Source organism: Stigmatopora nigra, chromosome 1, assembly GCF_051989575.1.
Source record: "Stigmatopora nigra isolate UIUO_SnigA chromosome 1, RoL_Snig_1.1, whole genome shotgun sequence".
Taxonomy (NCBI): domain Eukaryota; kingdom Metazoa; phylum Chordata; class Actinopteri; order Syngnathiformes; family Syngnathidae; genus Stigmatopora; species Stigmatopora nigra.
Window position 1 is genome coordinate 7,607,395 of NC_135508.1, and position 25,889 is coordinate 7,633,283.

The 25,889-nt window shown below is 36.7% G+C and overlaps 1 protein-coding gene across 6 annotated transcripts in view; it reads left to right on the forward strand.

Annotated features, from left to right (window-relative positions):
* dmd (dystrophin) overlaps positions 1 to 25,889 on the forward strand; it is a 105,816-nt gene that overhangs the window by 27,283 nt on the left and 52,644 nt on the right. For 5 of the 6 annotated variants that reach the window (XM_077732996.1, XM_077732771.1, XM_077732930.1 and 2 more), the window contains exons 1-23: positions 4,400 to 4,503; positions 5,098 to 5,297; positions 10,536 to 10,664; positions 11,584 to 11,679; positions 11,753 to 11,851; positions 12,665 to 12,846; positions 13,075 to 13,225; positions 14,224 to 14,343; positions 15,069 to 15,170; positions 15,525 to 15,632; positions 15,770 to 15,949; positions 16,933 to 17,105; positions 17,683 to 17,806; positions 18,222 to 18,300; positions 19,263 to 19,375; positions 20,488 to 20,616; positions 21,705 to 21,903; positions 23,099 to 23,244; positions 24,072 to 24,172; positions 24,290 to 24,401; positions 25,072 to 25,185; positions 25,257 to 25,412; positions 25,494 to 25,664. In XM_077732996.1, coding sequence (XP_077589122.1) covers positions 5,136 to 5,297; positions 10,536 to 10,664; positions 11,584 to 11,679; positions 11,753 to 11,851; positions 12,665 to 12,846; positions 13,075 to 13,225; positions 14,224 to 14,343; positions 15,069 to 15,170; positions 15,525 to 15,632; positions 15,770 to 15,949; positions 16,933 to 17,105; positions 17,683 to 17,806; positions 18,222 to 18,300; positions 19,263 to 19,375; positions 20,488 to 20,616; positions 21,705 to 21,903; positions 23,099 to 23,244; positions 24,072 to 24,172; positions 24,290 to 24,401; positions 25,072 to 25,185; positions 25,257 to 25,412; positions 25,494 to 25,664 — 2,946 coding nt within the window. In that variant the 5' untranslated portion in view covers positions 4,400 to 4,503; positions 5,098 to 5,135. Of the gene's footprint in view, positions 1 to 97; positions 160 to 1,079; positions 1,173 to 1,250; positions 1,332 to 1,394; positions 1,488 to 3,976; positions 4,079 to 4,215; positions 4,287 to 4,384; positions 4,504 to 5,097; positions 5,298 to 10,535; positions 10,665 to 11,583; positions 11,680 to 11,752; positions 11,852 to 12,664; positions 12,847 to 13,074; positions 13,226 to 14,223; positions 14,344 to 15,068; positions 15,171 to 15,524; positions 15,633 to 15,769; positions 15,950 to 16,932; positions 17,106 to 17,682; positions 17,807 to 18,221; positions 18,301 to 19,262; positions 19,376 to 20,487; positions 20,617 to 21,704; positions 21,904 to 23,098; positions 23,245 to 24,071; positions 24,173 to 24,289; positions 24,402 to 25,071; positions 25,186 to 25,256; positions 25,413 to 25,493; positions 25,665 to 25,889 lie in introns of those variants that run through there. The other variant, XM_077733306.1, reaches the window with a different exon arrangement.

Consider the following 25,889-nt stretch of genomic DNA (forward strand, 5'->3'; position numbering starts at 1 on the left):
GTGAGTGTGAGTACCATGTGCTGAAAGCTTGTACCAATTTCTTACCGCCTTTTTTACATTCCCCCGGTGATTTTGCCCTTTATTTTGCTCTTCTTAGATGAACGCGAAGATGTGCAGAAGAAGACTTTCACAAAATGGGTCAACTCACAGTTATCTAAGGTAAGACTGAGCCTATCTTAATACATTAATCAATCAACCATTGAAAATAGTTTACGTACTGTTCATCGCTACCTCACTTCATTGAAGCCTATCCCAGAAAATTGTATAAATCTTTTTAATTTTAGAAGTAAGTCGAGTTGCAATAAGTAGACATGAAATGCACCTTTTCTATGATTTACTGGTGTTTGATAGCACATAAGAAATATGCGGGGGCACTGATCATCCATAAAGATGAAGTAATCAATATTCTATGTCTATTCAGCTGTAAACAGCATATATATATATATATATATATATATATATATATATATATATATATATATATATATATATATATATATATATATATATATATATATATATATATATATATATATATATATATATATATATATATATATATATATATATATATATATATATATATATATATATATATATATATATATATATATATATATATATATATATATATATATATTTTTTTAAATCATAGTTAAGATTAGCTTTTTATTCTCACTAGTCCAACAGTAAGCCAAACCACCATGGATGGGGTCACCATGGCAACAACACCTCTTTTTTTTTTAACTTATTCTTTTAAATTTCGCAGTCCCTGAAGGTAGGAAGTTACTGATGATTCTGTGACCTGACTTAAATGGAAGCAAAGTGGATTTAATTCCCGCTCTGTGAAAGTGTGAATAACTATATACTTTCTCTGGGATTGACTTGTGAAGACTTCACTTTATCCTCAATCTTTTAACCTATTGTCAGCTGAGTAGTAATTTTCCATCTTGTAGATCGGGCATTAGCAGCACATTTATTTTTTCAAGCACATATACTCTTAAAGGTCATTCTATGAGCAATAATGCATTTTTAAGGGCATTTGGTTTCAATTGTCATTCATGCCATGCATCTTCCAGACAGGGAAACCACTTGTGGAAGATCTCTTCTCTGACCTGTGTGATGGGCGACGCTTGTTGGAGCTGTTGCAGGCTGTAGTAGGAAACGAGACGGTACACTTCATTGTACAATCATTGCTTTTTGGAGTGCTACAATATGTGTCAACTACAAAATCTTGTGTGTTTCTGAAGGTGAGGCTGGAAAAGGGCACTTCACGAGTCCACTCACTCAACAATGTCAACCGAGCCCTGCAAATCCTGCAGAAAAATAATGTAAGTATTGAATTTCTTATCCCTCTATCAAATTTTAGTTAATTTCCTGTCATCTTCATGTAGGTTGAGTTGGTGAATATTGGCGCGACGGACATCGTTGATGGCAATCACAAACTAATTCTTGGCCTCATCTGGAGCATTATTCTCCATTGGCAGGTATGTGTATTGGAGGAATTCATTAGATGCTTCATTTATAAATGATATGCGATCTACTGAACAGGATATACGCCAAGTCATCTACCTTTTATTTGCACTTTCTTTCCTATCCAAAAATAACATTGCCAAAATTCCACATTTTAATTGAAATGTCAATGCTTGTACCTTTTATAGTGTGTGAAGAAGACGCCCTTTTTTTAAGTGCTGTGAAATAACAGGCAAGTCCAGCGTTCTGGACACGGAAGTATGCGCCCATAGGTGTAGTAAAAGCAACGTGATGAAATAGAAACACTAGCCACTAAGGAAAATTAGTAGGATGAAGGGGTACTTAAAGAATGCCCATCTATTGTCTTACCCACCCACAGACATCTTAAAAATATTCCACCGGCTTAAATTGCGTGGCAACCTCACCTTGCAACCAAACGCAATAACTACTTGACCAATTAGAGAGAGACGACACTTTCTCTCTGTTCAAACTAACAATTTAGGGAATTCCTATGTTTACAAAATTAAATGGCCAACTGTGTATAAATACAGATAAGATGCAGGGGAAGAGACTGTAATAGGTTAGGGAAGTTTTTTTAAAAATACACAAAATTCTAGCGGTCCGGTGGTTTGAGTGGTTAGGGCAGGGGTGGGCAAACTTTTTGGCCCGGGGGGCCACATTGACTTTAAAAATTTGACAGAAGGGCCGGGTCAGTACAAGATATGATACATATAAAAAAGTGCATCCGTTAATAGTACATATGAAACATAAACAGGAAAAAAAGGACTAAAGTATTAGCATACTCATCACTCATCATTAAAGTAAAAAGTATAAAGCACAAATTAAAGTAAAAAGGAATGTATTATAAATATTAAAATGAAATTTTTGATGTGAGAGTGAATGGTTGTCCGTCTCCTCTTGCCTGGCCACCGATTCAGGATGTCTTCTGGATCTGGCCCCATGTCAGCTGGGATAGGCTCTGACACCCCCCACGATCCTAGTGAGGATTAAGTGATTCAGAAAATGAATGAACATAATTATAAAACAATGAACATATGTGCCTTGTGAATGAAGGACAACCATTCAAATGTATACCTCAGCTCTTACCCAAGATCAGTTGGTTCAGATGCCAACTAGTAATGCTAACGCAGCCAAGCAATATACAGTACAACCTTGACGGATGATCTTAGAGGTCAGAGCACCACCTGTTTTTTTTTGGCCTGCACTTGGCCGACAAATTTGCTCTCTCTCAGTTCAGTGTGACTGTGTCGGTGTGTCCTCTAAAGCTTTTTCCCCTCAAAGCAACCCTCCAATTAGAGTGGAAATACATACAGTGACCTACTCTCAAATGGGTACACACTCCGTTTTTTTGTCTCTGTAGACCTTGTTCATTGGAAAATGACTTGCAAACTGTGTGTGCACCCAATAGTTTGAGTCTGAGAGAGACTCTTGGCTAGAAAAAAAACGCTATTAATAGATTTAGTTGGGGTGCTGTGGGCAAGGGAGCGGCGGGGGGTGGACTAAAGTGTCATGTGGGTTAGGGTTTAGAATGGGTAATAGCACTTGTCTTTCTTGAGTTAATTTTTTTTTAACACTCTATTAGTGTAAGTGCCAATACACGTATATAGTAGCCTGAGCAAATACCTGTAAAAGTAATGCACTTCTGACCAGTGAAAAATGTAACACCCTTTCTTGGGCTTTTAAAAAAGTGACCCAAATCTGTCACTTTTATCAAGGAACTGCACACACACGTGCATACATTGTACGATAGATGCACTAGTTATGTACACTGCTGATTTAATTCATAGTAAACGCAAGGAGGAAAAGAAAGTGTTTTTTTTGTGTTTTGTTGGGGTTTTTTGAGTCAGGACTTTCCAGATGATTAGTCCTCACATTTGTTTTTTTTTTTTGGCATTAAATGACATGTACAGTATTGTGAATTTTTAGTCGACATGTTTTACTTTTACACGCATTTGCAAATGAAGGTATGTTGTATAAAGAAAAAAATTGCATGGTCAACAAAGGTGCTTAGGTAAAGGGTAGCTACAAAAAGTACTAAATTTATCAGTAGTAAATATTCATATAGTTATCTATTATTTTTTGCATGTACCGTAATTTAAATGACATTTTTTATAGTCCAGTGTGACTTATTTTATTGGCTCTGGAGGACAATGCAATGTGGACACCTGCGGTTTATAGTCCATTGCAGTTTATACAGCGTATGGGCGGATATCATTTGCTTATCAAGTTTTATGGGTGAGTGGACTTTACAATCCTATAATTGCGATAATTCATCTTTTGTTATATTCTTGCAACACACTGATAAGTAGTTCCTTTGTAAAATAAAATACCCTGGTTTTAGGTTTTTTATTTTTTACGCCATTTGCCCAATTACGCTTGGATCTGTGAATGTGCATAGGTTGCAGCTTTCAGAAACTTCAACATTTACGAAATGGATTGGCCACTGAAACCCTCTAATTACTGAATCTTTTGGCCTTTTCAGGTAAAGGATGTGATGAAGGAGGTAATGGCTGGCTTACAGCAGACTAACAGTGAAAAGATTCTGCTGAGTTGGGTTCGTCAGAACACAAGCCAGTACCCACAGGTCAGTATCAAACAATAATGAAGTATAAGAAATATTGCTTATGCTTGGATTTTTGTAAAGATAAAAGTAAATTCACATCTATTAGTTGGATTGGAATGGATATAATTCCACATCATTTTATTTTTTGTTACGCTTAGGTCAATGTAGTCAACTTCTCCAGTAGCTGGAATGATGGACTGGCATTCAATGCTCTTATCCACAGCCACAGGTATTGTTTTTTAATTCATTTTTATGCAACTGCTTTAAAATTAGACACGTCAATATCCATTATGTTCCTCCTCTTTCCCCCCAAAAAAACTTCTCAAGACCGGAACTATTTGATTGGAGTTCTGTGGAGGCCACTGAGTCAGCGACTGACAGATTAGAACATGCTTTTAGTCAAGCAGAGCAACATTTGGGCATCGACAGGCTACTCGACCCAGAAGGTAAGGAAAAAAATGTCCCCTATTTCCATTAAACATACACACGCAAACTCAAGCAGTGTTTTGTACAATTTTACTGATTTGGTGCGAGGTTTTGTACTATAAAGAGAGCTGTGTCTTTCTCGCTGAACACCTGAATGGTTAATATAGAGGCTATTCAGACTCCCAGTAAAAAAATGTCCTCTTGAACTCAAGCTTTGAAAAGGGTTGTTAACATATTTTCTCTGAGAGATATAAATGATTTGAAATGATTTGTACCAATTATTTTTTTTTCTCCACTCCATTTTTTCCAAATCATTTGACAGCTAAAACATCAGTTATTTCAACATTGCAGCCAACAATGTAAGATGAAAAGTACAGAAATAGTTGAAGTAAAATAAAATAAAATGAGAGGCTTGCTTTCCATTCATCATTAGCCCAGAGAGTGCATTTAAGTTTTCTGATTTGCACTGAAATGGTTTCAAATAAAAGCATTTATTCTTTTTTTTATCTTTGCAAGTTTGGCAAGGGGTGCTGGAGCCTTTTCCAGATCACCGCGGGGGCGATAGCCTGACTGGGTGAACGTTGAAATAAATTTTCTCACTTTTCATTATCTAGATGTTGCCGTGCCTCACCCCGACAAGAAGAGCGTCATCATGTACGTGACGTCGCTCTTCCAGGTGCTTCCGCAGAGCATTACCATGGAAGCCATCCAAGAAGTTGAGACGCTTCCACGATCGGCAAGTGCCGCCAGCACATCTCATGTTCTGAGTGGGGAACACTATCAAATCCAGACCCAGCAGCGCTTCTCCCAACAGGTCTTGCTCACACGCTTTGGGGTTGGGGTTAGGGTTGGGCTTAGGGTTAAACATCTTAGTACATTTGACAAATCTACCGTATTTTCACGACTATAAGGCACATTTAAAAGTCTTAAATTTTCTCCAAAATAGACAGTGCGCTTTATAATACAGTGCGCCTTATAATACAGTGCTCCTTATAATACAGTGCGCCTTATAATACAGTGCGCCTTATAATACAGTGCGCCTTATAATACAGTGCGCCTTATAATACAGTGCGCCTTATAATACAGTGCTCCTTATAATACAGTAGGCCTTATAATACAGTGCGCCTTATATATGGAAAAATGTCATTCATTGAGGGTGCTCCTTATAATGCGGTGCGCCTTAAAGTCGTGAAAATACGGTAACCCTAACGACGACCAAATGTCCAAGCACCGAGAGTCTGATAGCAACAACAGCAAATGTAACACATCTGCTTTGCATTCACATCTAAAACCTTTTTTTGTTGTTAGAGTCAAATGACACTGGGAGAAAAAAGCTGCTAAATGAGTCCAAATTAGACATTTTTATACTCCTATATAGTCAGTGGCAGGTGCAGTCACTTATGGTGCTGGTAATTTAGAATGCTATTTCAAAGTAAACATTTATGCATTTCAATTATATCACAAATATTCACTTCATTGCGTGTGCTCAAAGAAATGTATACTGTTATACAAACTCTAAACTGACTACTTTTCACTGTAGCTATATGTTATTTCTGGGTATTTTAATTAATGTTTAATTTAAACCAAATCTCTATGACCAGTTCAAGCAATGGATAAAAATACCACATTTGTGCTCTTCATAGCAAATCACTAATTATTTGCGGAATGAAAGAAAATTGATTTTTCCACTTCTGTTGTAAAAACATCCCCATTTGGTTTGTATTGCTGGATGATTATTTTGTCATCATGCCACAGCCACTGTAGGCCTCTTTACAAAATTGGCAATGTAAGATCTTGCCAAGCGACTGAACCAAAAATCGCCTGCTTTGGATACATACCACAACTACCGTATTTTCACGACTGTAAGGCGCATTTAAAAGTCTCACATTTTCTCCAAAATAGACAGTGCGCCTTATAATACAGTGCGCCTTATATGTGGAAAAATGTCATTTATTGAGGGTGCGCCTTATAGTCGTGAAAATACGGTAATTTAAATGTACAATTTATACTAAAGTGTCCTCTTGGGGCTTTGGGCTCAGACTCGTCAGAAACAAAAAGGTTTTTAATCCCAGTTTCAATGCTTGGGGACAGCTCTTTGGTTAAATATTACTTTGCAGAACATTATTGTGTATTTTCTGCTGTTACATGCCAAATAGATTATGCGATTGTTTGCCTGTCTGTTAGCAGGATTAGACAAATTCATCTGGCCAAGCAAAAGACACATTCCCTTTTCATGGGAATCTGTTCGTCTGCATTTTAGTCACTCAGAGCTCATCAGTGAACTCTAAATTTGTCTGAAAATTTTAGACAAGATTGCGATGCACCCTTAATGCTGATTGTTTTCTTCAAAGAGACAGAAATGCAAATAGAAGTGACCTGACAAGTTTGCAATTTACAAAGACATTGAGCCTGAGTTAGCCATGAATCTGATGAGAAATTTGATTAGGGGATTAAAGTCCCAAGAGGAAAAGTTGTGTTGAGCTTTAATTAAGGCCTCAACTTAAAATAAAATAAAAAATCTATCATTCCAACTGCATCTTTTCCCCCTTGCTGGAGCCTTCTACCCAATCTGAGGTCAACATTTTCCCCATTCAATTTTCTTCAAGAGTGCTCGTCATATGTGCCTTACAATATAATGCTATCAATTTATGAATATGACACTAAAAAGTTAACAAATCGCATTTTTACGTGGTTAGCATTAATATTGAAGTATACATACCGATTGCACATAGAAACATCAGATTACGATAACAGGAACACAATGAATATCATGTTTCACAGCCTTGACGTGTTCTTTTCTATTTGTGGTTTTATGAATTGCTTCTCACACAAAGCTTTCTTGACAAAGCATAATTCGTTATCAGTGTCAAAAGGCAAGTTTAAACGAAAAACTATGATGGTTGACACATTAGTTCCATAGATTGACAACTAATTTTCAGTGAGTGATTGACCACAAATCACACATTGGGCTCGTCTCGGGAGGATTTGCCATAGCGTGTCTGTGTGTGAAGAAAGCTGCAAAATGGCTTAATATGTCATTTGGTTTTATTTTTTGTTTATTGTGGAACTTATAAAGCTACCGTATTTTCACGACTTTAAGGCGCACCGCATTATAAGGCGCACCCTCAATGAATGACATGTTTTCCATATATAAGGCGCACTGTATTATATGGCGCACTGTCTATTTTGGAGAAAATTTAAGACTTAAGTGCGCCTCATAGTCGTGAAAATACGCTAATTGCTATTGACTTCCAGGTATTAAGCACTCACTACACAGTCACCTCTAGAGCCAGCCATTGTGGATGTTTTGGATTTTTTTTATATAAAATCTTGAAGTGGGGGAGGAGCTATATGACGGAAGATTTTGTAAAGATGGCATCTGCATATTTAACAGTATTGTTTCAGTTCAGGCGTTGGTGTTTTTTTTAATATCCGACAGTGGTGGTTTTTCGTTTTTGGTTTTCTGTTTTTTCCATATATAAGGCAGGTCCAACAACAGTGACCAGTAACCATGCACAAAGTCATAAATTAGAAAAAAAATGTTTCCTAGCAGAGTGGGAGTTATTATGCAAAGCTGGGAATAATTCCATATTTAGATTTCCTCTTTGCATAACGTAAATGTGCTGTTTAGTTTCCCCATGAGCATTGAACTGGGTATGAACTGCAAATTGAAAAAGAACCTCAGAATAGAGATCCTAACGTCATGTGAGGCTGAGATCAAATTTCCGACAGAAAATGATATTCACACTCCTGTGACCTTTATGACTCGATAATGCTGAGGTCAGTATCCTGCTTTCACACCGAACCACTGAGGGTTTGAGAGCACTTCCCTGAAGTATTGTCTGGTAATATTATTACCGATCAGGTTAATGACTGCATCGGCCTTCCGTGCAATCTTTTGCGGAGGAAAAACAGTGTCAATTCTGGTAAATTAAGATCTTAAGAGCCAACATGAAGAGTTGATGCAGGCATTTTTTCAGAAAGTGAGGAACAACCAAGAAAACAAAACAAGGGTTACTTTTATCTGTCCTTCCCCTCATACAGTGTGTCATCTTCAGACTGAAGCTATCACAGCATCTCTGCATCAGCACCTGGAATGTGTGCTGGACCGTAACTTTAGATGTTAAAGGGTTATGAAACTGTTGAGTCAGTTTTTTTAGGGGGGTTGAAATACTGTGAGGCCTTGAGATATAGTAAAAATACCCTGACTCGATTTTTATAAAAATGTGACTGATGGTTGGGGAGATTGCTCTGCTTGAATTTGCGGTCATAAAATGAAGATATGAAGGCAGTCATGACTTTGAATTGCATGTTAGCTGATTGAAAATAATTATTTATCAAAAATGTGGCTTGAAGCTATTTGTTGCCACCCTAATTGAAGTATACTATAAAATTAGTATTAAACAAGGGGACTTAGGCCAAACATGGACAACCTAAGGCTTGCGGGCCACATACGACCCGTTAGGCTTTTTAATCCGGCCCGCTGACGTTGTTTTTTTCCCCCAAGATGGCGCCGTCACGCGGAAGCCGGTGGCAGTAGCTCTGTCCACTCTTATTTGTTTTTTTGTGTTTTACAGCCCCTCTTTTTTTAGATTACATTTTAATATTTCTCAATACATTCCTTTTTACTTTACTTTGTGCTTTATACTTTTAACTTTAATGATGAGTGATGAGTATGTTAATACTTTAGTCCTTTTTTCTGTTAATGTTTCACATGTACTGTTAACGGATGCACTTTTTTATATGTATCGTATCTTGTGCTACCCGGCCCATCTGTCAAAATTTTTAAGTCAATGTAGCCGCCGGGCTCAAAAGTTTGCCCACCCCTGATTTAGGCACTCAGCGGAATCAGTTGATCCAGCTTGAAAAAGCAATAAGAGATGGACAAGAAGGAAGAAAATAGACAGAAACATGGGGGGAAAATATAGACAAGGTTACAGCGGTCAGACTTAACTGCAGCGGTACTAACAGAAACGTCAAGACGTTTAATATGGTCATGGATTTTCTGATAACTTTGATTGTTACATACAATAACAAAGGAGGTACATTTTGACCTTAAACCTCTTATCAATACAGCATTTTGGATTTTGTTGTTGAATCTATGTGCAATAATAGAAATATAGTAGAAAACAAGAGGATGGAAATTATTGATCTATGAAATCTAGAGATTTAAGTCTGGATCTTATTTTCTGGTCATCTTTTTTTATTTGTTGAAGAAATTGATTGGTTTATTATGGTTGCTATAGTATAACAGGCTCCAATGTTATGTATGTTGCCTGTAGCTATAACTGCTGGGAGAGAAGGAAAAAAAATACATGACCCAAGTTTGCCATTTGAAGATAGATGACCTACTAGATGAATAAAAATATTCTCAGCCATGTTTCCTGCATACTTTAGTGTGCCAAGTAGCAACAAGCCATCTTCTCTCTATTTCGGTGTATCCACTGCATTTGAAGAACATGGTCTTTAACCAAAACAAATTTGAGTATTTTCATAACACAGAGTTCATTCCACAAAAGGCACACATCGTTTCAGACACCCTTTGTTTTCTGAAACTTAAAAGTCATCTTTCCACTATTTTTTTGTATTTTTATGGTATTTAAAGCATAAGATTTTCAGGGAAATTAAATCAGTTCTCATCCCTTCAAAAAGTAGAGCTCAAAACATTCGACAATATTCCTGTACTTTATGCTTTTGCTTTATATTCAATTGCTCGTTTGGTAGTTTAGATAGTCATAATAAAAAGACATGTAATCTGTGTAGTGACACATCGACGTAATATCCCCTATATCCTCATTTGTTGTTGATTGCCACTTTGTATTCAGCCAACATGAATTATAGAAATGGCTTTGCTGATGTTTTATTTTCTCTCATAATTAGTTTGACATTGAGGTGGGAGCAGAGTTGATATTCATATTGCTTTTTCGCTTTTGTATTATTTTCTCAGTTTTCTATCCTGCTCCTTTCTAATATGCCTTTTGTGTTTTTTTTTCTGCTATTCTTCCAACCCTCTGCCTTTGCCGTCCGACTGTGTCCTCTATCTGGCTCTTAGATCACAGTGAGTGTGGCTCAGGGACGAGTACAGAGTCCCTCAACTCAGGCTCGCTATAAAAGCTATGCCTACACCCAGGCGGCCTATGTCACGTCTCCTGAGCAAAAGAGGAGGCGCTTTACTGATCAGGTCCGTGTCTCACCATGCTAAAACCTCATAATGAACGTCCATCTGTCCATGTTTTTATTCTGCTTTCTATCAATGTTCTTCAAAGTCTATGTCCAGATATTTTTTTGTATTATTTTTGTTCAGATATAGAGTTAGTTAGTTAATAGGCGTAATATAATGAATGGGTTTTTTAGAGGATGATTCTAAGGTGTTAAGGGGTAACAATATGAGAATTTGATGTATATTAAGTCGTTTTTTGTTAAGAGCTAACTACTAATTAAACAGTGAAGTTTTATAATTTGACTTTATTGACTTGTTCATGAGAAGGAAGTGTTCCGCCGGTGATTTGTAAATTTGATCACTTCCAAAGACATTTACCATCTGTAATGTTTATAAGTTTTCAGTAAAAATAAGTGAAAAACAAAAAATTTAATGTTAAAATAGATAAAAGCTTAATTATGAATGCTGTCTGACCTGCAGATGTATCATTTTGTGGCAGAAATCAGCTTGTATGTCTCTTTTCAATGAAGGAATAGAAGAGATGGGCATAAACATTTCCACACTGCTTGGCATTTATAGTTAATTGCGTTAAAAGTCGCTGGAGACATGGTTCCCATTTGTTCGTTTTAAAAGGCATCTAATGGCATCTCCAGGGCATAAGAGACGAGCACCTATTGCAGCACCATTACCCAAGATTTTTTTTAACTTTAAGACTAAAATGTGTCTTATGCTTGAGCTATTTGCTGTTAAAATGCTCACTTTAGACTTTTAGTATTTCAGTTCAGCATGATCACCTGTAGAAATTCACATGCTGTTTGTGAGCAAAATACAATTTGTAATTGAAAATGTCTCTTTTCCCTGTTGTGTCCTTTCCACTCTCTGATCACTTTACATGGACCTTGGCACCTCCTGCCACCTGCTTGCCTGCTTCACTGTCTAGTTTCTGAGTCCCAGCCAAGAGGAGCTGCAGCGAGGCCTTAGTCCACTGCCCCCTGGATCCACCAGTTTGGAGGGTTACCAAGCTGCTCTGGAGGAGGTACATGAAATGAAGACTGGCTTTTCTGTTGTTTATTTTCATTGTGTTTTTTTTTTCAATTTCGAACGTCAAGGTTCTGACATGGCTGCTGTCGGCTGAAGACGGGCTCCAGTCCCAGCCCCCCATCTCAGACAACGTGGAGGAGGTCAAGGAGCAGTTCCACACGCACGAGGTGAGCACATACAAGTAACTGAGTCACAAATACCTTTGGGAAATTTGTATTATATACAATAATACCTCATTTATATATATATATATATATATATATATATATATATATATATATATATATATATATATATATATATATATATATATATATATATATATATATATATATATATATATATATATATATATATATATATATATATATATATATATATATATATATATATATATATATATATATATATATATATATATATATATATATATATATATATACACATATACCCATTTACACAATATATATACACACACATACCCATTTACACAATATATATACACACACATACCCATTTACACAGTATATATACACACACATACCCATTTACACAGTATATATACACACACACATATAAACACACACACCCATTTACACAATATATATACACACACATATACACACACATACCCATTTACACAATATATATACACACACCCGCCATACGCATTTTTCTTTAGCACAGCCTACTTAGTAGCTACCAAACTTAGAATGGTATTGGAAAGCCTTTTAAACAGAACATTGATGCTCTCCACATTCAATGTGACAATTAAGTTCTCGGAAGATCATATACTGTACCACTTAAGTGCTTCAAAATGAGACAGGGGTGGGTAAATGTATTATGAGAGCACTTAAAACAAATAGAGTAGGGCATTTAGTAAGACGTTCCAGGAGATCTTCTATGCGTTAATCAACTCTCACGAGAGGAAATTACTATATGCAATTGTTAAGCCTTTTTGTTGCCTATGCTCTTCACAGGGCTACATGGTAGAGCTCACTGCACACCAGGGAAACGTTGGACGTGTTCTCCGGGCCGGCGCCGCCCTACTGGCTGAGGGGAACCTGAGCGAGGAGGAGGACATTGAAGTGAGGGAACAGATGAACTTACTCAACTCTCGATGGGAACACCTCAGGGTGGCCAGCATGGAGAGACAAAACAGGTACCATTGTTGCCCCTTGAAATATAGTGCTTCTTAAAAGTGACGTTTTGTTGTTGGGAGCTCTATGAGTAAGTGGTGAGCACATTTGTATGAAAAGTGAACAAAAGAATTCAATTTTGTGCTTTTACCATAATACAAAAAAGGTCCCAAATGCCCCTACTTAAAGTTAAGTACCAGGTGAGTTTCTACCGCCTCCAACAATTGCTAAGCGCTTGTCCTACTTGCCAGACTCCACCATGTCCTAATGGATCTCCAGCACAAGCAGTTGCAGCAGCTCACAGACTGGCTGGACGTAACAGAAGCGCGGCTCAAGCAAATGGAGGCTCGGCCACTTGGTCCTGACTTGGAGGATGTCAAGCAGCAAGTAGAAGAGCACAAGGTGGGAACATTCCTCAAACTACTGTACTGTATTTTACCCAATAACTACAATACATTTATTCACCACATCAGATACAAATTTACATTCTAATGAAGATACAATTAAACAACATTTACCCAAACCAATTTTTTTTATACACACAACTAGACCAAACGAGTGTATCTGTATTATTTGTGAATGAAGTATTCTCAACCTGGAATACTGTGGAATTTGACGGATTGTTAATGAAGAATGACAGAATTCCAATATTTAGAATCAACACAATACATCATGCACAGAAAAAGGCGAATTGAAAATATGTCTAAAGAAACATGAACAATGGGGGGAAAATAAAGCCTTTGATTTGGCATTAACTTCGGTTGGAAAATGGAAAGATGATATACAGTAAATAAAATATATATTCCTTAGGTTTGTTTATTAGGTTTGAAGTTAAAATGAGTTAAAAATCGATTGTAATGTTTAGAATTGTTCACATGCAAAATGTGGAATAAACCAGCCTCAACATGCTTTGATTGAGTTGAACTGTTTGAAGTTGGAAGAGGAAATTGAATTTATCTTTTCACTTCAATATGGAAAATATTTGAGGGATGGCAAGAAGAAGCCTGTACAAAAAAAACAAAATGGGATAATGTATTAACAATTCTACCTTTGGCCTTCGCTGAATAATTGTAGGGAGAAAAGTATTCAATAAATAATACTGTATTTTTGAGCTTTTAGTTTGTATTCCCTGCTAGAAAAGCTGATGTGACTATCTCTCATCACAGTCTTGGTGGAGATCTGATCTTTGCTTTTAAAGATGATAGAAAATGCAGAAGTTTAACAAAAAGAGCTAAAACTTAGTATGACATACGACTCCTTTATACTGCTATCAAATGACATGCTTAAAAAAACGCCATTGACTTGAATTGAATGCTTTTATTGTCATTGTACAAGTTTAATGAGATTTAGCAAGAAATAACAAATAAAATCAACAAATATATAATATGCATTTTCTACAGCTTTTGCAGGAGGACCTGGAGCAGGAGCAGGTGCGGGTCAACTCGCTAACTCACATGGTTGTGGTGGTGGACGAGAGTAGCGGGGACAGCGCTACTGCAGCTTTGGAGGGTAAACTTCAGGCAAGTTTGAATGACATTTGATTATGGAAAAAAAGCTAGTTCTTTAAATAGATGTTCTGCCAAGTGGTTAATGATTATCTCACGTAAGATACATAATTGTTAAACCAGAAGACGAGTCAGAGATGCTGCATGTTATCAGAAACATAAATTAAGTTCTGGTTTTCTGTTTTGAATAGAGATTTTGTAAGGGAGCATATCTGAAGGTTAGAAGTGGGGAAAAAACAAATAGGAGTTAATTCCTTCAGCTTTCTCATTGCTGAATCATGGGATTTCACTTGTAAATTTCAGTCACCTTCTAATTTGGAACGTCCAGGTTTTAGGGGGATAAATGTGAAAATTAGGATAATTTGCATGTAAATTGCTGGAAATGTTTCCCTGTTATGTTGATGACTAGTTAGCAAAAGCTCTTAGATATGTGTATGCTTTACTGGTTGTTTGTCTCCTTATGCCCATCAATTTTCTGGCAACCAATTCAACGTTTACCACACTTACTGCTCATATTTAGCAGGTGTTCTTCCTCGTGTCCTTCGTGAGGATAAGTAAGATAAATGAATTGGAAAACTAATATTGACCATTATCTTTAAGAATTGAATTGACACGTGACAAGGTGTCTCTAGGGTATGAGCCTTTCAGGCGCCATGATGAAAAACTGGAATTTATTGAGTCTCTCTGGTGAGCTAATTTTAGACTAAATGTATGTGTTGATTGTGTCTTTGTGGATGTAGGTGCTAGGTGACCGCTGGGCAGCCATCTGTAGATGGACCGAAGAACGCTGGCTTCTACTACAAGAAATTTTAATGAAATGGCAACACTTCACAAATGAACAAGTACAGTCTTAGTGCTTTATTATCCAGTGCACTTCATGTATGAATTCTGGTTGTGATTAATTACCTTTAACATATTTTATTAGGAAGTTAACTGTATTATTTTGCTCTGGTTAAGTTTTAATCAATACATTATTAAACAAAACACGAATTATAATATTGTAAAGGATAAGAGCTTATGCGCTACACTGATGCGCCTTATGTTTGCTAAGAAACGACATTAATGTATGCCTTTATAGCCCTCAATGGTCTTTCTTAACTTTACTGTTACACTGTAATTGATACTGTCATTCTTTTTCTCATGATATCATATAAAATCTGTGCTTTTTGTGGTTTGCCTTTTTGACTTTCTATCAGTCTTTGTTTGACTCCTGGCTGACTCAGAAGGAAGAGGTGGTTCGCTCCATCAAGACTCCCAATGTAAAAGACAATGTCGCTATGGGGGCCTGTTTACGCCAACTTGCTGTGAGTCCAGCATAAGTTTAAAATCTCAGTTTTCCTGATAATTGTTTCAACAATGTGGTCTTCAATATCAATGCCAATCTCTCATATTGGCAAATGAGAAAGGATACCCCTGTTTTTTTTTCTTTGCACTCCTCCAGATAGTAAAGACAGACCTGGATATGAAGCGTCCAACCATGGACAAGCTTTCCTCAATGAGTCAAGACCTGCTGTCAAGTGTCAAAAACAAAGAAGTCGCCAACAAACTTGGGGCTAGGCTTGAGAATTTTGCTCAACGCTGGGACCGACTGGTTCAAAGTCTGGATTTGATCAGCTCCCAGGTACAACAAAAGCAGTTAGAATAGGCAATCTTAGTTAAACTGTTTACAGACACATTTTAAAATGAATGGATTTATGTTAATGTTATTTCTAACGCGCTGCAGTACATTTATTAAGTACCTTTCAATTTTAACTTCATCAGGTTCGCTTCATTCTTTTACATTAGAGCCTTTTTTAAACATTTGTCATTTAACCTAACACCAAATAATGGAATCTTTATTTAAATACGAGTTTTTATCCATTTACCGTCTTAATGCTTCCTTTTTTTAGTATTTCTTCTATATTTTAATGTTACTCATCATGGTAATAGATGGGAAACATTTTATTGTATAACTATAGATAAAAAGAAAATAGGTCCTGAGAGATAGAACTTCCGAGCATAATTAAAACCAATCAAAGATTTCTGTAATAAAAATGGAGAAAAACACAGTAACAAATTCATACCCAGAAGAGCTGATAGAGATTATTTTATCAATCTCTATTTGGATGTTGGCCATCACGAGAATTTTATTACAGCTACGGTTACATTTTACCCAAAGAAAACTATGGTTTAGAATAGATGAACAGATGTTTTTGTTTTTGTAATTCTGCAAACATTATTTGGTATATCTTTGGGGGCACATAAAAATTGCCTCCAATTCTGGAATGACGATTGTTTTTTTTATGTATAATGACTTCACAGTACCCTTTTTTGGTAGTAGAATACTAAGCCAGTCAATTGTCCATTTCTTGCTATTTTAGCATTCAAGTCAACCCCTTTCAGTTTGATCACAAACTCTTCTGCTTTATTTCTCTCTTCTAATCACCTCTGATTCCCATTTAATTACTATCGCTGAGCCTTTATGTCACCTTGCTATTTCACTGCTGAGCTCCAGTGCAAGTTTTGGATTTGGGATGTACAAAGTAGATGAAAAAAGTATGTCCTGTAAAGTACACGAAATGGTGACTGTCCACTTCTTCTCTCATTGGCTGGATGGATGTTTAGCTTTCACCCGTCGTCACCATGACAACACCCCAATCTGACCCGACCCACTCCGTAACGGCGACTGTTACCAAAGTGACAATGAGGGATAGCGTATCGGCGCTCCGCCAAGCACGAGAATCACCACCACCACAGAAGAAGAGGCAGGTGGTCGTAGATTCTGAACTAAGGAAAAGGTTTGTATGCTACAAATGAACTTTGGCCATTTTTCAATAACACCCCATTCTTGTTTTCTAACTTTATTTGCACTATTCAGTTGCATGCATCGGTTTCTTCTTACATACCTTAGCAGGTAGGTTTTGAAACCAAGCTGATGTTAACCATACACTTCTACCATTATTAACAAACAATATTTATTATGTATTAGGTGCGAAGTAAGTAAACTCACCTCTTGACTACAATATAATGTTTATAGTAACAAAAAAGTTAAACCTGCTACCAAAAACCTTGTAGAAATGTTGTCTGATGGTATTGTGTTTTTGTCTGATATAATATACGTGTTTGAGCTCATCAAAGTTTGGGAACTGTATTAATAGTACTACTCAAAGTCCTTTTGAAGCAATATTTGTGCGTTCATTCTTTTAAATCAGACAAGGCACTAAACCTTTATGGGCTTTTAAGTCCAACACTGTGACAAATGTTTCATCAAATGCTACTTTAATTATGAATATCCAGACTTCAGAAGAACGGGAGGACTAAAATGTGTCTGAAATGTGGTTAAGTATAGTCAATAAGAGCTTGTGTATTCTGCAGATTTGATGTGGACTTCACAGAGGTCCACAGCTACATGACTCGCGGTGAGGCAATCCTGCAGAGTCCGGAGTGTTCCGTATCCCGCAAAGATGGCAGCATTCAGGAACTCTATGATAAAGTGCAGGTAAAACTGCTTGTGACTGCTCATGCACAAAAAAGTTAATGATCAAGTGGACAAATATGTTGCATTAAAGTGGATTTTAAAATTATTTTGCATCCTGAAATACTATGGAATTCATTTTAAAATAGAACAATTAAGACTTTGTAATGCAAAATTAAAAGATTATATAATGATTTTTGTCATTTCACAGAAAAAAAGTGTGATGTTAGAAGCCTGACAAATTAAAAAAAAATGGGAAAAAATAGCCCAAGTACTGTATAAACTTCATTGACCATTCAAGCATTGACATTGATTGATATTTTGAATCCCAGTAAAACTTATGAAACCAACTCCTGAAAAGTTATTGAGATAAAAACCAAAACTATTCATGCTCCTTAATTCCTGTCTTTTATTTGTTTTCTGTCATTCATTACTGTAGCTAATCGAGCGTGAACGACCAGAGAAATACCGGAAGCTTCAAGACGCAACGCGCACTGCGCAGACCCTTGTTGAGCAAGGTATTGTAAATAAGCACACAAACACGCCCCGGTATTCATATGCATTCACACCTTTTCAATGGGCAGCCTCTCTGTCCCCATGGCAACGCAGTCCACCTGTCCCACCCTCTCCCCTTGTCACCATAGAAACACTGACATAGCCTGATCGTGCTCTTCACTGCCCTTGTTGGGGCTATGTAAAACCTCAGAGCCATTCAAGTTGTTTCTTCAATATATTTATGATTATCATTAACACCGACAAGCTTTCCTTTATCCAATAAATACAGATTTTCAGGAGAAAATTTTGTGGGCTTTCACTTTTTGTAGCCATTTGTTGGGGGCATTAACATGAACCGACTCCAGAGTTTTAAGGAAATTAGAAATAAAACGGCATTTTCTTGCAAAAAAAGATACATTTTGAAAACTGAAACTTTTATAGGAACAGTAATCTGTCGCTTTTCTTCCTTTAGCTATCCGGCGGTTCAGTTATATAAGCAATTTGTCCAGGTTGTTTAAAACATGGTCTCATCAGTCCAAGCAAACACATCTCAACGATTTAAATAAGTCTCTTTGGGCCGACACAAAAATAACACTCATTTCCTGATCTCAACTGCATACATCTCATTTTTGTATCCAGCATGTTTTCAGCAATTATTTTTGCGCAATTTGACTGTATTATTAACACATTTGGTAGTATGATTTGTAGAAAAAAAATGCAAATGGGCCATCCATTCAACAACACAGTAATCAAAAGGTGCATCTCATTTCAACTCTATATTGCTTAAGTAGCACAAAACAATCAAAGCTGCACCAAAGTGCTGTAAATATGAACTATTCCTCCATAAGACAAACTAACCTGGCTGCGTACTTTGGAACACATTTCTAATATACTATTAACACCAGAAATGTAAATGGTCTGTCTGCGGTGTCAGAATAAGGACCTCCAAACTCTCTTTTTCATCCTTTTTTTGCATATTCAATAGAGGGGACTCGGGCTGAGGATATCGCTCAGGCAGCCGAACAGCTGAACCAACGCTGGGTCGGTTTTTGTGCCCTGTTGGCAGAAAGGCTGGTCTGGCTAGCCTACCAGACAAAGGTATGTACATGTGCAATCATATTTTGACTTCATTATTTTCTTTCCTCACAGTTTAAGAAAAGTAAGATATGTCGATAGTCAACTATCAAATTTTGACATTCCCCTTTTCAGATTGATGTCCTCTTTTATGTTATTGAATTGAAATGTTGAAAATGTAAGTTTAGCCTTGGAAAACATACTGCCTGTCATTTACATCCAAACTCGGTTACATAAATTATTTATTCAATATTGTGTTATTGTAAAATGTTACACACCCTCATTTTCTATCACCAAAGAATTTTTTTTTTGTAATTGGCCCAATTTTCAATCAAAATCAAATTCTAGGTTTTATTTCAAATACATTTGGTAGTTCATATAAGAAAGCCACCGTAATATACTGCAGTTTGAACTTTATCAGTATTTTCATCAGGAAATTCAAAGTAAAAACAAAAATCTAAAAATATTTCAATTACGTATCAAACAAGTGTTAACATTTTGTGATGCAGTTCTTTAAAAATATGAAATAATAATGTAGTCCAGTGAAAAAATGGGGACATAAATATTGTATGCTTTTCTTACAAATAGTACTGTGCAAAAGGCTACTATAATTGTTTATTGAAATGGCAGATATGGTACTAGTTGCTGCCTGTGTCAATAGCCAGACCTGAAAATGTGAAGAAATAAATTGCAAATTTTCTTATAATGACTGAAATCAAGTGTAAAACTAAATCCTACTGTATTAGAACTCAACATTTGTAGTCAACTTTAATCCCTACCCCTGTCACACACAATCATATGCGTCATTTGTGACTATGCAGACTAAATTACTTACGTGCATGCTTGCCATCTCCCCTAAAAGTCACCAACAGACCAATAAACTTTGCAACATTTGATCAATATGCCAATATGAGCGTATGTAACCAAACCTTTCGACTACAACCTAGACCTGACATTGAGCAGGTCAGGTGTGACAGGACTCAACCTAAGGCCAATGCGAGTGAGAAATAAGTTGGCTCTCATTGACATATCACGGAAATAGTTTTTGACCAAGACAGATGGCGCGCGACTCTTTGCCTCGTGAGAATTAAGGGGCAACTTATTTAAACTGCTGTCCACCGCATGTGTGTGTGCAGGTGCTAGCATTCTACAGCTTGTACGAGCAGTGCGTTCAGGCAGTAGAAGTCAGTGAGAACTGGCTCAAGGTTCAGCTGCCACCATCACCAGAACCAGAGACACTCAAGTTGCAACTGGACCGATGCAGAGTGAGTCCATTTGGATTGGTTTCTCCTGTGCACAAACATCAGTGACTCATGGGAGCAGAGTGCTGCATTGCATACATATCTCATTGGTCAATTTGACGCAGTCACATATTTGCCTGGATGATCATTTGTGCAATGAAATTGCCATTTTTTATGGTTAAATAATTAAATTCCATCATACTGAGAAGTGTTGAGAGTGATCAGGTGCCGTCTGTGACACAAAAAAAAACTGTCACTCAAACAATACAGACAAAATCATGATTAGTCATTAGGATATTTTATATTTGTAACAGAGAATACTAATAAAGACACTATATTAAATGCATATGCATAATAAAAAAAATAAAAAATAAATACACTACTATACTTAAAGTGAAGCATGTTTTTTTTAATCCAAAGTGAAGAAAGCCTTTTAGAACAACTAAACTTGATTTGGCATTCATCAGACACTCTTTACATAATGGCAAATATGTGGTAAACCACATTTAATACAAGTTTGGATGTGATTCAAGAAGCTGTACATACTATGGTTTATATACTTTTTCTATCCAATGTCTAAAAAGCAACCTACAAGTCCGAGTCCTTCATTATCATTCATGATGTGGAGGAAATATGATTACAAAATTGACAAAACAAACACGGAAACTGCGAAAAAAAAACAACAAGATTTGAGTCCAGAATTATTTGACTGTGCCGATAATTATACTCCCCACTTTCATCATGTCCTTTTAATTGTCCTCTTTGAATTGCTTTTATCATGCTTCCATGTTTCTCAGTATTTTTCTGTGAGTATGTTTGTCTATTTCCCATTTTGTATTTGTTTAGTTTCCATTGCACCTTGGATACACATTTCTATAGTCATTCCTTGTTTTTAGTTTAATTTAAAACCCTACTTAGAACATTTGTTTTTATTTTCACTCCTCCAATTTCTTGCTTGGCTTCCTTTGCTTCTCAGTACCAGATTTTTATTTAAACATTATTGTACCAACAAAAGTGGATTAAAATAAACCTAATTGAGTAGAACTCAGGAAATGAAAAGACAACTCATTTCCTCATGCTACTACTAGCTTAACCTAGCATTTATCTGGCAGGAGGAAGTGGCCCGTCTGTCCTCCTTGCAACCACAAGTGGAGCTCTTAGACAAACGTTTGAAGGAGCTCAAAGAGGAGAAGAGTGAGGAGGAGGAGGAGGATGCGTCAGCTTTCCTGGATGCTGACATCAATGTGTTCAAAGAACACTACCACCAAGTTCTTGAGGATCTGAAGGCCAGAGAGAGGCAACTACAACTAAGTGAGACTTTATACTAATGAAAAACAAATGTTTTGTTAGTGTGGACTAAAGTAATAGAAGATTTTGTACTGGTTCAAAATTGCTGTTAGTATTTTAAGGTTGGGAAGAGTTTATTTAAGAAAAACACTTAAGGTGCAGCTGTGGCACCATCAGGATCCCAGAATTGTCTATGCTTAACAATTTACACAAATTGGTTGCATCCAAATTATGGTCAACCCTGAGATATTTGTCCATATGAAAGTCTTTTCCCAAACATGATGAGACAAACTAAACCTATCAGTCTTGCCTCATTAGTTATTCTCAAAACACTGAATTGTTTTAGCTCAAAAGACTAAGCTAGTGAAATGCATTAAAAGGACAAAATGGTTATAATTGTTTGAGTAAATAAATGCAATATTTTTTTTTTAAACCAAAGAGATTAATCGCCTTTTAGAAAATAGGTTTTTATTTAATGAACAAAGCTTAATAAATGTAGACCATTTATTTTTTAGCTTGCAAAAAATATTGTTTTCCTTATCTTTAAATGACATTACACAATGATATTTTAATGAATTCAATTTAAAAAAATAGAGAATAAATGACCATTTTATCACCAGAAAGAACAGCAATAACTAGGAGGAACATTGATGATTAGTTATCCTTAATTTTAGCTTTTAATTAATTAGCCGAATAAGGCAAACCAAAATACACTTTTTTTTTTCTAATGATCTTCCCCTGAGATTGTTTTACCACATGGGTGGCCAAACTTTTGGGCCCGAGGGCAACATTGACTTTAAAAATTTGACAGATGGGCCGGGTCAACACAAGATACGATACATATAAAAAAGTGCATCCGTTAACAGTACATATGAAACATAAACAGAAAAAAGGACTAAAATATTAACATACTCATCACTCATCATTAAAGTAATAAGTATAAAGTACAAAGTAAAGTAAAAAGGAATGTATTAAGAAATAATAAAATCTGTCTATTTTAACATGTCTAACAGTTTCCAGCAATGCAGCATTTGGTCTTGTGCACTAATGTGTAGGGAGTGCTCGCGAATTAAAATTATGGTCATGTTCTCGTGCATCTTTGGACTAAGTACACTTGCATGTCCTTTTCAGTCTAGAAAGTGTGCATCTCATTTAGTCAGCACATAGCAGACTCATATTGATCATCTGACCATGTTCCCCTCTTTTCTTGCTCATCTAGTTTTGGAGAGCTTGCCCCCAGCTCGTTACAAGGAGACAATTTCCACACTCTTAGCGTGGTTACAGGAATGTGAGGCCAAACTGGCTATTCCATCCACAGCTGTTACAGAATATCATATTATGGAGCAGAGGCTGAAGGACATGGAGGTACAATTACACATTTCCAAATAATTCATTTCAACTGCCTTTCCCATATCACTTGTAATGGGGGAATATACTCCACTGATTCAAAGCATATTATCACATTTCCATGCAAATATCCCACTTGACCTGTGAGTGACGTGCATATTTTTTGCTTGAATACATTTGTCAGGGCACAGAACTGTACTATTAATGTGACTCGTTTCTCCACTTGTCTCTCGAAATCCTGGCAGATGACTTCATTACTTATAGACAAACATTAATGTGGTGCTAATTTAGTCAATATAACAAATGTGTTTATCTTTGGAGTGTAGAAAAAAATGGACTCACCCCAACAAAACCCACAAAAAATGTCCTTGTCAATGAAATTAGGTTTAATGATTAATTCATCAACACAAGGGTGGTGTAAACAAATAATATATATAATGATAAAAATATAGTTAGCCCTGTAGGACTGCCTGCTTAGCCGTCATGTGTGAATTTCTAAGCAAAAAAGAATGTATGCATGATTAGATAATATGCATAATATGTCTACTTTAAGTGAAAATCTGCTGGAGAAAATTGGTGAAGGCTACTTTCTGCTTAAAATGCAGTAAGGTGGCGCCCTTGCTTGTCTCGCTTTTTCTGTAATTACGACAGGCGGATGGACGAGTTCCCAGCAGAGCAAAACAGGTGGTGATCATCACAATATCCATTATTCACACTTGGCTTTAACTCACTTAACTTTGACAAAATATAGCAAATACAATATTACTGTTGAAGTTTACATAGAGTTACAGAGGAACTAGTACTAGTCTTTGTGTTTTAGTGCTGAAATAGCATTCCTCTTCCAGGCACTTCAAGTGGCATTGACCAGTCACCAAGGGCAAGTGGACTATGTGACCTCTGCTGTGGAGCAGGTCTTCCAGAAAGCTCCACCTGAAATTTGCCAGAAGTAATACTTTCTAAGATCAAACCTTTGTGGATTTCTGTATGGCTTGTTGTGCCAAATCCCAGTCGTAACATGTCAGATCGCCCCAAAAAAAGCATAGATATCCATTTTGTTTTCCAGGTATCGTTCTGAGATGGACAACATCATGGCTCGCTGGAGGCGACTCGGAAGCATGCTGACGGATAACACCAAGATAATCAAAGAGCTTATGGCCAAACTCATGCAGTTTGAGGTGAGATTAGAACACACATAAAATTTGTATACTCTATAATGCGAGGGTGTCAGGCTCGGGTTGGTTCGCGGGCCGCTTTAACGTCAAATCGATTTCCTGTGGGCCGGACCATTTTAGATATAATATTTAGATTTTTTTAATAATTTATATGGATTAAAAGAACTGGATATAAAGCCCTGAATATTCCGTTTTTTATAGATCCAAAATAATGTTTATTTTAGCTTTTTTAAAATATATTTTTAGATTTTACTAAATGATTTTTAAACTAAAAACACAGAAAAAAATGTATTAATAAAATGACAATTATTGATTTCAAAGTGGGAAAATCAGGAAATTTAATATACATCTATACTCTTCATTTTAATTTGATCCTAAAACAGAAAGTCAGCACTCATAATTTACTTTCCCGGGCCACACAAAATGATGCGGTAGGCCAGATTTGGCCCCCGGGCCGCCACTTTGACACATGTGCTCCATTGCATGTACTGTACTTTAAGAAAACACTTTCATACATTTCAGGCTATGAGTTCAATACTCCATTTAAATTGTTTTATTTATGTAATATTAAAAATGGTATCAAGTGGATTTTTAACATTTAACATTGGTAGAATTGAGGAGAATACCTCTCGTTGTTACATGACTTTGACACAGCAAAACCTTTTTCCATCAGAATGACGTGAAAACCTTAAAGAAATGGATGGCGGATGTGGATGTCTTCTTGAATGAGGAATGGCCAGCACTCGGAGACTCTGAAGCGTTGGAGAAGCAACTAGAACAATGCACAGTAAGCTCACCTTCTCCATGTACCCGATTTACTTAAACGCTGAAGACGGTTGACACAATTGATTTGCCAAGGCCTTGGTGAACGACATCAACACAATTCAGCCAAGCGTGAATGGAATCAACGAGGTGGGCCTTCAGCTAAAGAAGGAGGCCGAGCCTCCATTTGCCATCTATATTCAGAAGGAACTGGATGACCTCAATGCCCAATGGGAGCATGTTTGCAAACAGGTTGGTACAATTAGCTCTCATGGCCATGCATCTCATGGGTGTTACACTTTTTTGGCTTCCATGTGGAATCTGTCCTTTCAGGCATATGCCAAGAAGTCAGCTCTGAAAGGTGGTCTTGATAAGACCATGGCTTTGAGGAAGGAGATGCAAGAGATGCAGGAGTGGATCAACCAGGCTGAAGAAGACTACTTGGAAAGAGATTTCAATTACAAAACACCTGAAGAACTACTCAAAGCTGTGGAGGAACTCAAAGTATGTGGACCTGACTCCTCTTTTTACCATACAAAGAAAAATCCTTCAATAACCATGTCACGGTGTGACACTATTTCAGACTGACTGACCTTTAGGGTTATGTGGGCAACACTGATTCATAAATTGTGGCCCATGCTGATCTGTCAATTGTGATTTGTTCTTCTACTTTATTCATCACCTTTCTTAGTTCTTTTTCCCCACTGTTCCTCCTTCCTTTGACCAAGT